This window comes from Phascolarctos cinereus, unplaced genomic scaffold (assembly GCF_003287225.1).
Source record: "Phascolarctos cinereus isolate Bilbo 61053 unplaced genomic scaffold, phaCin_HiC Scaffold_4;HRSCAF=312, whole genome shotgun sequence".
Lineage (NCBI taxonomy): Eukaryota > Metazoa > Chordata > Mammalia > Diprotodontia > Phascolarctidae > Phascolarctos > Phascolarctos cinereus.
Window position 1 is genome coordinate 489,111,879 of NW_027555847.1, and position 14,021 is coordinate 489,125,899.

At 35.8% G+C, this 14,021-nt stretch overlaps 1 protein-coding gene across 3 annotated transcripts in view; it reads left to right on the plus strand.

Annotated features, from left to right (window-relative positions):
- The window catches only part of NOL4 (nucleolar protein 4), a 449,007-nt gene that overhangs the window by 349,018 nt on the left and 85,968 nt on the right, over positions 1-14,021 (plus strand). For all 3 annotated transcript variants that reach the window (XM_078153441.1, XM_078153440.1, XM_078153442.1), the window contains one exon: positions 6,408-6,587. In XM_078153441.1, the coding sequence (XP_078009567.1) occupies positions 6,408-6,587 (180 nt within the window). The remainder of the gene's footprint in view (positions 1-6,407; positions 6,588-14,021) is intronic.

Here is a 14,021-nt window from a genome sequence, read left to right on the forward strand (position 1 = left end):
GTATTTACCTTCTCCAGCCTAATTCATATCGTACATTCAAAAGAGCAATGAATTTGGAATTAGAGGCTCTGGCTTCAAATCACACCTCTACCACTTTCTGCCTAGGTGGCTTTTGGTAAATGACAACCTTTCTGAGTTTCATCATCTACAAAAGGAGGTAATTGGATTAGATGTTCTTTAAGGACTCTTCTGACTCTAAATTTATTATCTATGATCTTATGGATTCAGTTAAATCACTTTATCTGGTATATAATGGGTTTATTTTGAGCTTTTAAGGCAGAAAACCTTGGGGGGAAAACAACCATTTCATCTTCTTTCTAATACTATGCTATGAAGTTTCTAGGCTCTTTTGTTCTCCTTACTTTGGAGATTGATCTACACAGGCTAAGTGTCATCAGACAATGGTGATGGCCTGTGTCAATGTCTGTCCTTTTGTCCCTTTCACATTTGGGGCTCTAGTTTTGGGGTTTTTTTTTCCTTTTTAGTGTTATAATTTGGTATTGATTTTTATCTTTGCTCTAATAAGGTGATGCTCCAGCTACTGAACTGTCAGCTAATTCTGAAATGACTTTTACATTGATTACCGGTCATTATTAAAGTTTATTTATATTCTTCATTCCATATATGTATGTTTATGTATATCTATACACATACATGTGTGTACAGATATAGATCTAGATAATATATCACATTCCCTTCAAGTCTACTAGTTTATTAAGTTAAAAATGCTAATTCATGACTGTTGAATTTAATGGTTATCCTTTTAATTACAGTCAGACAGTAAGGTCCTTATTGCATACTTAATTGCTTCTGTTTCAGGAAGACGTTACTTTTTGTTCATTTAAAATTTCCTGTTGAAAAGACCATCAAAATACAAATTACTTTACTGAATAAGTTGAAGATAACCATACCTCTCCATCTAGTTGGAACAAGTTGACTAACTGGCTCTTCATTTTACTAAATGGGATTATTGATTCTACCTCATGATGCCAGCTAGGTCTAAGCAAAATGGTTAAGCGTGTGAAACATACTTTTCTTCATCTTTTAGGTATCTCTTTTCAATCTAGCTCCACTGGCTGATTACAGGCCTGCCACCTGGACCAGCCTTTCCTAGATTGTGCCCTGTGCTCTAGAAACTTATTTGTTCTTCCTACTCAAACTCTTATCATACTACCCTGTATCTCATCTGTTCTATGTCATCTGGTTTACTGATTGTTGAAAAGCTAATTCATAACTAATGAGTTAATACTTGACAACTCCAAAATGTGTCACCTATTCAGGAACTATTTTTTTAAAAAAAGGAATTCTAGAGACTGGTGCCTTAAACAAAAGGAATCATTTGCTAAATATGGGGTTTTCAGGCAAGGTGATGACAGAGAAATTTTTAGATAAGGGTAATAGACTCAGTTGGAGCTTTAGATTTTCTTTGACAGATCTATGATTTTCTGGTATTGGCCTATCCTCCAACAATACACATGCTGTTCCATTATTTGAACTATACTGCTAGGAGATTTTTACCATCATGGGTATTCTTTGGTTGCATTGCAAAGATTGATAACATGCCATCATAACTTGACCTATCCCCTCCTCCAATGTTAGTTTACACAAAGTGTTAAACTCACTGATGTTTCTCATTTTGTGGTTGCCTTGCTGAAGAAAATTATGTCTTTTTATCTTAGCCTTACAGTAGTGAGTTTCTGCTTGATTTACCCAGTAGAAATAAAGATTCAGTATTGTGCCCAGAACAATGAAGGTTTTTAAAATGTCCTACAGTGTATGGGAAAGTTTAGCAAAACTGAGCTATTATATATTCACATTTTATTATAAGATTTTGAGATGCCAGACTCCTATTCTTGATGAAAATATATTTTAAAAAAAACCCAAAAGCCACAAACCTGTTAATTTCTTGAGACATAAAAGCCTTTCCACACTATAGAATTATTTGGAAATTACACTATGTGCTTTTTTCTATACTGATGTGTACATAAGCATACAAATATTTATGTATAACTTCTTAAATTTCGTACAAGTTCTGAAAGAATTCTGTTTGCTATTATCCATTATTTGAAAACTCAAAATGTACATTGTTTAAAATACAAAAAAATTAGAGAACACTTATTTTTAAATGTGTTTACATATGGTTTTCCCAGGCTTTTAAAGATCCAAGGAGTGTCATTTAGTGAGTGTTGGTCACTGTGGTGATCCCAGCAATAGACCTTCATATAGCACTTGAACCACTAGATTATGGGCCTTCGTAGAGCCCAGCTTACAGGCTGAAAGGACTCATTCCTGGACTTCTTATACACCATTTTCATGACCTGGGTGATTATATAAGCTCTGAGATCATCCAAGAGGTCTCATGCAAATACATACAGCTCTGCTGTTCCAGGAGGAAAATAATACTTACGGCAGACTCTTCTGGAAAACGCAATTTCACCAATTTGCAATTACTATAGTAATATAACTGTATGATTAATATTTACTCTTTTATCTTTGTTATATCTATTACCATGGAAAATATTATTTTCTATGTATTTTTCTTTGGTGGATCCATGATTTTTCTGGTATTGGCTTACCCTTCAACAATACAAATCATAACCTCACCATACCCTCTAGTATTATTGTGATTTGTCCATGTTTTCCTCTAGATCTCCCATAAAGGATCTCCCCCAGGGTACTAGAAGGCCTTTTTTTGTTGTTCTTCTAATATTTAGGAGTACCAGTGTAACACTTGGTGATTTAACTGTTGTGTCTTCTTCACTGTATAAACAGCTCATCTACTTTTCTTTCCCTTTGAGGAAAGAGCAGAAAAGGTGTCAAACCTTCATTTTATTTTTTCAGTTAACAAGTATTTATCTCCTCTGCCCCAAAGAATTTAAAAGGAAAAAATAAAATCCTTATAAATATAAAAAAATGCAACACATTCTCTCATTGGCCATGTCCCAAAATCTAGCAATCTGGAACAACACCCAATAAGTTACTAAACTATTAATATCCTTTCATTGAGAATTCCCATCTTAGGCCTATATCCCACAGAGATCAAAGAAAGAGGAAAAGTACCCATATGTACAAAAATATTTATAGCAGATCTTTTTGTAGTGACAAAGAATTGGAAAATAAAGGGATGCCTATTGCCTCCTACTTTTCTCCCATGTGTATCTTTTATAATGATTTTATACCTCCTATGATACATAAAGGCAGAAGGATTTCTGACTCCAGCCAGAAGAATCATTCAACTCCAGCTTCAGATTATAGGGTTGAGAGAGGAAAGAGGAGAGGATTTGTGGGTGGAGAAGGAGGGTGCAGAGGTACAATCATGGGTGGCATGCTGAGACTGCTTAACACCTACAATAGATCTTTTCATTGTCCTTTGTTTTATTTGTAATTTTAATTCTTATTCTTTGATTAACAACTTGGTAGCATCTCTGAGATAATAGCATTAAAGCCATAACCCTGGCAGATCTTCCTGCCACAGATCTTTCCTCACTCTGGTCCATCCTCCTCTCAGCTGCCAAAGTGATCTTAAACAAAATTCCTAGTTATAGGTCTCTCTTTTTTCTAAATAATATTTAATTCACCCCCCAATTATACATGAAAACAATTTTTAACATTCATTGTTTTTTTTTAAAGTATTGAGCTCCAAATTCTATTCCTCCTTCCCTTCCCTATCTCCTCCCTGAGACAGTAAGCAATCTCATACCGGTTGTACATTTGCAGTCATAAAACATTTCCCTATTAGTCATTTTGTGCAAGAAGACTTGAGAAAGAAGGAAAGAGGAAGATGAAGGAAGAAAAAAGAAAAAAGAGAAAGAAAGAGAGAAAGAAAAAATACATTTCAGTCTGTATTCAGACATCAGTTCTTTCTCTGGAGGCAGATAGCATTTTTCATGAGTTCTTTGGGATTGTCTTGGATCATTGTACTGCTGAGAATAGCTAAGTCATTCACAGTTCTTCATCATACAATATTACTGTTACTGTTATAATGTGCTCCTGGTTCTGCTCACTTCACTTTGTATCAGTTCATGTACATTATAGCTCTCTTTAAGACTCTCATAAGACAAAAACAATAATTTTAATCCTATCTTCCTGCTTTCCTCACTACCCTCTCCCTAACAAACCCCCTGCCTTGCCCTGTTCTACCAGATCCCATAGATTCTGTTTGATAGGTGTGGTGTTATTTCCTTTTCCTGGTCTTGCCTCAAAAAAAGCCTATCCTCCTCCTCACCAGCGCTTCTTAATTTTTTTTTCCCACTCACAACCCCTTCAGTGCTTCTTAAACTATGTTTAAGTTTAGAGTTTAAAAGAAGTTTAAAAAAACTTTTTAAAAAAAGTTTTTAAAAAGCATTTGAAGGTCTAAGCCATCCACCACCCATCCTTGGGCACAGCTGCCTCTTTACCTGAGTGGATTGTGGTGCAAGGCAGTATTTTTGCCAAGAAAATCCCAAATGGGGCCACAAAGAGTTGGACAGTACTGAATACAACTCAGCAGCAACATTTCATTGGATCAATGAATGCTTCTCCAGTGGTGCAGAATACAATCTATCCATGACTTATCTTTCTTGTTCAACTCTTGTCCTTGTCTCCCAGAAATCCTCCAGAGAAGATTCATTTAAAACATTGACAACTTTCAGAACATTTCTTGATGTTATGTCAGTACTCATGCTGCACTAAAGCTGATATCCTTCATTCTTCCTGTCTGACTGGTCTATTTCCCTTTCAGATCACTGCCTTAAGATAATATTGTTAACACTACTTCTGGTATAAATCTCTTCACCCTGTACCACCATGGTGTAGGCATTCATCACCACACACCTGGACTATTGTAATAGCCTACTGGTTGGTTTCTTAACACAAGTCATTCTACCCTGAGTCCATCCTCCACTCATATGCCAAAGTGGTCTTCCTAAAATGCAGATCTGATCATGTCACTACCGCTTGCTCCATTCAATAAACTCTAGCAGCTCCCTATTACCTCCACAATCAAATATAAAATGTTCTCCTCGTCTTTCAAAGCCCATTATAACCTGTTCCTACACATGCGCACATGCACACACACATACACACACACACACACACACACAACTTTCTTGTCTTCTAACACCTTGCATATTCTTCAATACAGTGAAACTGGCCTCTTTGCTGTTCCTCAAAAAAGGAACTCCACCTCCCACCTCCTGGCATTTTCACTGGCTAACTCCTATGCCTGGAATGCTCTCCCTCTTAATCACTGCCTCCTTGACTTACTTCAAGTCCCAGCTAAAATCTCCCCTTCTACAGGAAGTATTTTCAGATTCCTCTTAATTCTGGTGCTAACTCTGTTGATTATCTCCAATTCATCCTGCATGTAGCTTGCTTGTACAGTGTTTTTGCATGATTTCTCCTGCATTAGATTATGAGTTCTTTGAATCCATAGCACTTAGCACAGTGCCTGGAACACAGCAGGTTCTTAATAAATGTTCATTGATTGATTGGCTATTGCTAGTATATTACTGTCTATTTACATCTACTATATAGTTCTCCATTATCCTTCAAGTGACATGTAACTATAATCCGTCAGAGACTGTGATATATCCCAATATACAGCCATATAAATATTATCAAAAATATTAACATCATAAAGAAGGCTCTTGGTTTCAGGTAAGAGCTTTGGGTTATTGAAGCATTACTAGTCAGTACTTCATAAATGCTTCTTGACTTGATTATATGTCCTCATTTGTTGAGGAAATTATTTGCTAACTGAGATAGCATCTTTAGGTGGCACAGTAGATAAAGCACTGGGCCTAGAGTCAGGAAGACTTGTGTTCCTAAGCTAAAATGTGGCCTTAGACACTTAGTAGCTGTGAGACCCTGGGCAAGTCATTTAACACAGTTTGCTTCAGTTTCCTCATCTGTAAAATGAGCTGGAGAAAGAAATGGCAAACCACTCCAGTATCTTCTCCAAGAAACCCCCCTCCCAAATGGAGTCATGAAGAGTTGGACAGGACTAAAATGATTGAACAACAATAAAATCTTTTCATTCTATGTATATTTAGGAATAAACTTTTCAGTTCTCAGAGAAATACATTATAAATTAGGATGAGGGCATTTTTCCTAATTTACTAATACCTTTCTTTGACTTTACACTTTGCTAATTTTTGGAATAAATATAAATGAAACAGTTACACTTACCTGCTTTAGGAAAATCATTGTTACTCTCATCAAAAACAAGTGTTCTATTCCATTTTATATCATATATTTTTATATTACCTTCATGCAAATAAGAATTTAATATAGTGAATGGAAAATAAATAACTATTGATATGTTGAATTATTGCAATCAGCAGTTAGAATGTGCCTATAGAATTGATAAAAAGTAAGCCTTATCAGCTGATGCACTTATGTAATTGCCCTTTTCCTTTTATTCTCAGTCCCCTGCACATAGCTACTCAAGTTATGAATCTGGGAAGAATGACAGTGTAGACAGAGGTGCTGAGGACTTATCCATGAACAGAGGAGATGAGGATGAAGATGACCATGATGAGCAAGAAGATTCGGAGAAAGTTAATGAGACAGATGGAGTAGAAGCTGAGCGACTGAAAGCTTTTAATGTGAGTCTTGCCATACTGCTGTGTGGTTTAATTTTATCAATTTATTTTATATGTTGTTACTCGGTAAATGTGGATATTTTAGACGCATGTTTGTTTAATTTACAGAAGGATTTTTAAAGTACATGAAACACTCTTGGCCAACCAGACACCAAAATTGCTGTGTTTTGTTTAGAATTTTAAAGCCAAATGTCAGCTGAAAACTGGAGTTGGGTTGTGTGAGTATGCATGTTTATCTAGTGGATGAAGGGGGCCACAGCTTGTTCTCTGAAGAGTACAACCGTGATCAGCTATTTCTGTTGCTTTCCAAGCTTAACCTAATTATGCATGACAAAACAAGCAATTGCTAATTTCAAAGATTAGTACTTTTCGAAGTACCAAAAGTACTTAGTGCAGTGTTAACTTGTAGCGGTTGTAGTTATTATTAATAAAAAATGTTACGGGGTGCTCAATTTTACAGCTGATTGTTGATTATTTCATAATTTCTATACACAAGTCTATTCTGTCTCTGTCTCTGTCTCTCTCTCTCTCTCTCTCTCTCTCTCTCTCTCTCTCTCTCTCTTTCTCTCTTTCTTTATTCAGCCCTTTAGAAAGCCCTTAAAGAGTGTTTGCTAAAAATTTCTGGCTCTCCATTGCAAAATTCTTCAGTGCATAAACCAGAAAACGGTATTTTCCTATCAGTAATCAAGACAGGAAGCTAGAAAGAGAAGAGAGCAGCCCTCCAAACCCTTCTCCTCTGTCTCCCTCTTGCCAACAGATGTTTGTCAGGCTGTTTGTAGATGAAAACTTGGACCGAATGGTCCCAATCTCTAAGCAGCCCAAAGAAAAGATCCAGGCTATCATTGACTCATGCAGGCGACAATTCCCTGAGTATCAAGAACGTGCCAGGAAACGTATACGTACTTACCTCAAGTCCTGCAGGCGGATGAAAAAGTGGTTTTGAGATGGTGAGTTTTGACTTAAAACACAGCCCTAGATTCCATCAAAACCCCATATGTAAATCCATGACACTATTTTGTTTTCATCTTAGTGTCTTTTTTTTTTGTAATGTCAGGTCAGAGTTTTTTTTCCCCCTTTCATCTTTCCTGAATTTTTTCCCTTTGTTCATTCAATGAGAAATGCCTTGTGAGAATACAGCTCACAGGTACTGTCTAGCATCATTCTATAGAAAATGAGGATTAAATGAATAGAACCCAATGGGAAAGAGCATCTCATTCATTTTTTTTTCCTTTCTGTCACTCCTAAACCAGATATGAGGTTCATCGTCTTGAAATGAATCCAAATTTCTTTAGGACTTATCTGTTAATGGCTTTTTCTGAGCAGAGTGGAAATGGGAAAAGTATTAGATCCATCTAAATAATACACTTTCCATATGAATGGCTAGCAAATAGCAGATCTTGAAAATAGAAACAGGAAGACCAGGGGAATAAAGACTCTAGTGAAATTGGGGCTTTGTTGTTCTTGGTGTGTTTGTACTGCGTTTATGTGTTTGATATTCTGAGTTTTTCACAACTCTGGACGAAGAAGAAGATCAATTTAGGCTGTCCACGGATATTGTTAGAGGATGGAGATTAGACACCAATGCTTTAGCAAACACTGCCTATATATCTTCTAGTTGACATTACACCCCAGAAATTATATACATATAATATTATATTTAAGATATATAATATTATCATAGAATGTGTATATATTACATATATTATAATAGATTACATTATAATACTATATATGTGTAGGTAACTTCTGGGGTAGAATTGACAATTAGAATTAGAATGGATAATTATATATGTGTGTATATATATACATATATACACACACACACACACATACACACATATATATGCACACATACATATAGGTTAAGAATAAAGTTCTTGCCTTTCTGCGGGTTTTTTTTTAAATTTCAGAATACCCAGAGTGTATACACATGTGCACACACACACACATACACATATGCACACATAATAGAAGTGATAAACTCTAAGAAAATTATTACTTTCTGAATTTTGGCATAATTAAAACTTCTTGATATATCTAGTATGCAGAAGCATTGTAGTACAGGGTAATGCTAGTGCATATTACACATAGTTAGTCTATATAATTTCAGGTGAAAGTAACACTGTCACTGAACTTATATTTTAAAATTCAATTTCCAACTTAACACTACTTGGTGAATTATCTGATAAATCTTACAAAATCATCTTTTTCTTAACTGCAATAAAACCCCCGAAACTTTGGTATTGGTCCAATGTTTCAGTTTTTGTTTCAATTTCAGGGTAAGAAGAATATGGCTGAGCTATCTAGCTATTCTTAAAGCACCTTCTGATACTTTTCAAAGGAAAAATGGATAGGAAAAGGCCAGGTATGGGAAAAATAAGGAGTCATGTGTAAAAAGATAGATTTATTTGGTTTTCAGCAAAGCATTAGACAAAGTGTGATATCCTGTCCTTGTGGACAAGGTGGATAAATGTGGCTGGATGACATATAGATGGATTCATAACTGTTCGAATTACTAACACCCAAAGAACACTGATTAGTGGATATCAACATGGAAGATTTCTAGCACTGTGTTATGAGGACCTAATTTTAGTCTTGTGCTGGTTAGCACTCATCAGTGATTTGAATTAAAACATAAAAGATATACTTATCAAATTTATGAGTGATACAAAACTGGGCAGAATAGCTAATACAACAGGTTGCAGAATAATAATCCAAAAAGATCTCAGTAGTCCTGAATCTAACAAGTTTAAATTAGTTAAAAAAATTTAAAAGTCATGTACTTATTTTTTAAAAAGACTATAAAAATTAAGGATAGGGCAGATAATGACAACATTAAGTCATAGACAAAAGACTTTCATTTATCACTAACTTAAATCAAATATTGTTATCGAATAGGCAAAACCAGAGTCAGTCATACAGAGCTCATCTCAGATGTTGAGAAGACCTGTATTGAAGCCATACATCTGATACATACTGGCTTTTTTGACCCTGAACAAGTCTTCAATTTCTAAGTTCCCCCAGGAAACTCTGTAAGATGATCAACTGCAGAGTCAATACTTGTAGCATCACTAGTGTTCTCATCGAGTTCCCTATGTCAATGAAATCATAGATTTGTCCACCTGTCATCCCTCATCAAAATGACATAACCATGATTTCAAATAGTTCTGACCTGTATTTAACTGTGACATACACTAATTCTAATTACTTACCATTCTTGTATTTACAAATGTAACATTTTAAAATATAATATGTAAAATATAGTACTAAAAGCCCTAGCTATATGTCCTTGGAACTCTCTAAGATTTATCTGCAAAGTCATTCTCCTATTTAGCAGGATTTGCGAAAATCTGAAAGTTGAATGTTTGCTTCTGAAATCTTACATTCTTCATGTGGATCAGTAGTTAGAGGCCAAGAATGTTCAGAAATAGCTTTTCTTCTTATAGAATGGGTTTCTTAAGAGGGAAAGGACAGGGGAGTTCATGATGGTGATTGAACATTAATATTAATAATAATAATAGCCTTCTCTACCTCCTATTGCAACTCTGCAAAATACCTCCCTACTTTCTTATTTCCCCCTCTATCAACAGCCCCCCACCCAAGTCATCCCTTGTGAATCCATGCATATCCCTATTTAGCTCTGTATCCCCTCCACCCTTTGATATGGTCACTGCAACTATCTGGCACAAAATAAATTATTTTTGAGTAGATAGATGGGTAGATGGATGGTTGAATCTTTTTTTAAATGCATATTTCCTCTTAAAGAAAAATTGTTCTGAAAAGATAACAAATAAATATTTATGGTTGTTATTTTTACATATTGATGCAGAAGGCAAAATATAAGGACTTTGAATCTTCTTTTTTTGTTATTTATTGTTGATACAGAATGTTTATGGTTTATAGTGGTCTGCCTGGTTGATACACACACACACACACACACACATACACACACACACACACACAAACTCTACCCTCCACTTCTTCATTCTAAGTCAATCAGCTAATCTGCTTGTCACCATTGTCCTTGTGGGTCATGTAATTTACCTAAAATATCACAGATGTATTTTATACTAGGCTGATCTTTTTTTATTTTTAAATTAAAAAATACAGTGATGGGTAATACAAAGAAGATTTGAAATGTAATATTACTTCAACTCTTGAGAGAATGGTAGAGTAGAAAATTTACTTAACTGAGAATTAGATGTGAGTCTTAGCTCCAGCTCTGCCACTAGTGAGCTATTTGGCCTAGGAAAATCACTTTACCCCTCTAATCTGTGGTTTTCATCATCTATAAAATAGGGAAGTTGAATTATATGATCTCTAAGGCCACTTCCAGCCTTGAAACTCTGTGACTCTAGGCAGATAGCCCTCAAATCTAGACCTCAGGCCTTGACCAAGAATCTTGCCTGAGCTCCAGTTCCAGTACTTCCCCATTGGATTACAGATTGAAGTCTCTTTAGCTGGGCATTCTAGTCCCTCCAGAACTTGAATCTAGCCTATCTTTCCAACCTCATATCTGAATTATGAAAACTTTACTTTCCCGGCATATTGGTCTATTCACTGCCCTCCAAACACATACATTTCCATATCTGTGCTATTGCTTATAACATTCTCCTTTCCTGGAATGGCCTCCCTACATCTTTTTTCCCATCCATTGTGATCTTTCTGAAAACATCTTGACCGTTCTAGCCCATACTGATCTCTCTGTCCTCTTATACACCTTCAAAACATATTATTTGGACCCGTAAATTGGCTCTTAAACATATGCTACCTTATGACACCTTTTGTACTGTTGTGTTATTCTGTGACTAAATTTTTTTTATTGTTATTTGCCTTTATAGTTATTTACTTCTATGTATTGTTTCACTAATTAGAGCCTAAGAACAGTATGGTATTTTTGCAGCTCTCAATAGATTCATTTGGGATAAATGAATGGATGGATGAATGGGTAACATATACATTAAATATGTATAAATAAACAAATAAACATAGAATTATTTTACCATAAGAATATTTTTTGTTAAAAAAAAATCATGACATTCTGTTGTCTGAAATCACTGACATATAATAGGTAAAGTACAAACAGAATGGAGAAATTGTTCCAGATAGAGATGTATAGTCTGGTAGGTGGTTTTGCAAACATCTTGATCATCATAAAGATAACTTTCAGCAGCTGGCTATAAATAGCTCCATTTGAGCTATTGTTAATATATCAGAGACATTATCTTGATTTTTATCCTCTAAGGCAACGTTTACTAAACTATGTTTCACAGAATATTAGTGTTCCATAACCTATGAATGGTGTACCCTGAGATAATCGTGATTCTATGTGATTTTTCCCTCTAAACATTAAATTACTTACATGTCAAAAATATACCATGATGACTTTTCAGCAGGAAAATAGGTTTCGTTTCCTCTTTGTTGCTTTACAACTTCTCCCATTTTTTTTACAGAAGTATTCTATACCCTTAGATTAAATGAAAAACCCTTTATGAATTCCAGCAATATATAACTGACCAAAAATGTTCTAGGGCCAAATTAGCTTGGGAAGAATGGATGTAGAAGCTTTTTTATGTCTTTCTTTTCCTCCTGATTGAGTTCCTCTACAGAAGTGTGTCCTTGGTTTCTTGCTCTAGGCACATTGGTCAGGCCAAGTGACCTGGCTTGGGGCTCAGACGCTGTCCCTTACCATGTATGAAATTAGGCTCCAACCCTCACATATAAAATAGAAGTGGTTATATTTGCACCACCCTACTAGATCACAGAGTTGTCTAAAGAAGGCACCCTGGGAAACAAAAAGAATTTTAAATATAATTTATCATTTTTGTTTTAAGGCAAGATAATTCACACTTCTGTCTTTTCTTATTTTTACATACCATACTGCAACTGTGGGTAAAACTTCCCAATTGGAAATGTGAATACTTAACTAGATAGATAGATAGATAGATAGATAGATAGATAGATAGATAGATAGATAGATAGATAGGTAGATAGATAGAAAGATAGGATGTGTTATGTTACCTCTATATTTGTTTCACTGCAATGTATATATGCGTGTATATACATTATATAGTCCATAGTCAATTTTGCTAAGTGCCTACTGTAAGCCAGGCAATAAGCTGGGAAAATAAAGAAAGGCAAAAGACAGCATCTGCTCTTGAGGAACTCACAGTCTAATGGAAAAGACAACATAAGAAAAGGCAGGACACAGTGGAGAAAATTAACTGAGGGAAGTCATTAACCTTAAGGGAGATCAGAAAGAGCTTCTCACAGAAGATGGGGTTTTAGCTGGGATTTGGAAGAAGCCAGGGAAACCAGGAGGCAGAGATAAGGAGTGAGAATATGTCAGGCATAGGGGATAGCCTGTGAAAATGCCTGGAGACTAGAGATGGAGTGTGTTGTTCCAGGAACAGCATGAAGGCCAACGTCACTGGACCACCAAGTGGGTGGGGGCTGAGTAAGCTAAGAGAAAACTGGAAAGGTAGGGCAAATTGTGAAGGGATTGGAATGCCAAACAGAGGGATTTTTAGTTGATCACAGAGATAATAGGAAGCCACTAGAGTCTATTGAAAGGGAACGGGGACGTGATCAGATCTGTGCTTTAGGAAGATTAATTTGATAGCAGATATTCTAGAGTGGGGAAAGATTTGAGATAGGGAAATTACCACCTGACTATCATTGGTGATACTGGCTCCCTCCAGATGTGAGGTGATAAGGGTTTTTTTACCAAGGTGGTAGAAATGTCAGAGGAGAGAAGTAGGCAAATAATAGAGATGTTATGAAGGTGAAATTGACAGAACTTGGAATAGATTGAATATGGGGGATGAGAGAGTTGAGGAGTTGATCTGAATGGCTGACTAGGAGGATGGTGGTGCCTTCAACTGTATAAGGGAAGTTAGCTAACTTTCCTAAGGAAAAGGATTTTAACGGGGAAAGATAGTTAAGTTCAGTTTGGGGCATGTTGAGTTTAAGATGTCTCTGTGACATCCACTTTAAGATGCCTAAAAGGCAGTTGGAGATACAAGTCCTGGAAGTTAAGAGAGATGTCAGAGCTAGATAAGTAGATCTCAGAATCATTAGGATAGGGGTGATAATTTAAACCATGGGAGCTGATGAGATTAGCAAGATAGAACAAGCAGAAAAAGGAGAAGAGAAGAGAGTCTAGGACAGCCCTCTGGGACACTCAGTTAGCAGTACTGATGCAGATAAAGATAGAGCCAAGGAGACTGAGAGGAGTGCTCAGACAGATAGAAAGGCCAGGAGAAAATAGCAACACAGAAGCTTAGAGATAAGCAGGTATCAAAGAGAAGAAAGCGATAGTGTCAAATGTTATAGAGAGGTCATTACATATTAATGTATTCCTAAAATGTGCTATGTAAAGTGAACATTTATATATTGAATCACATTTTTCCTATTGGTTTTTATTATTAATTCAAA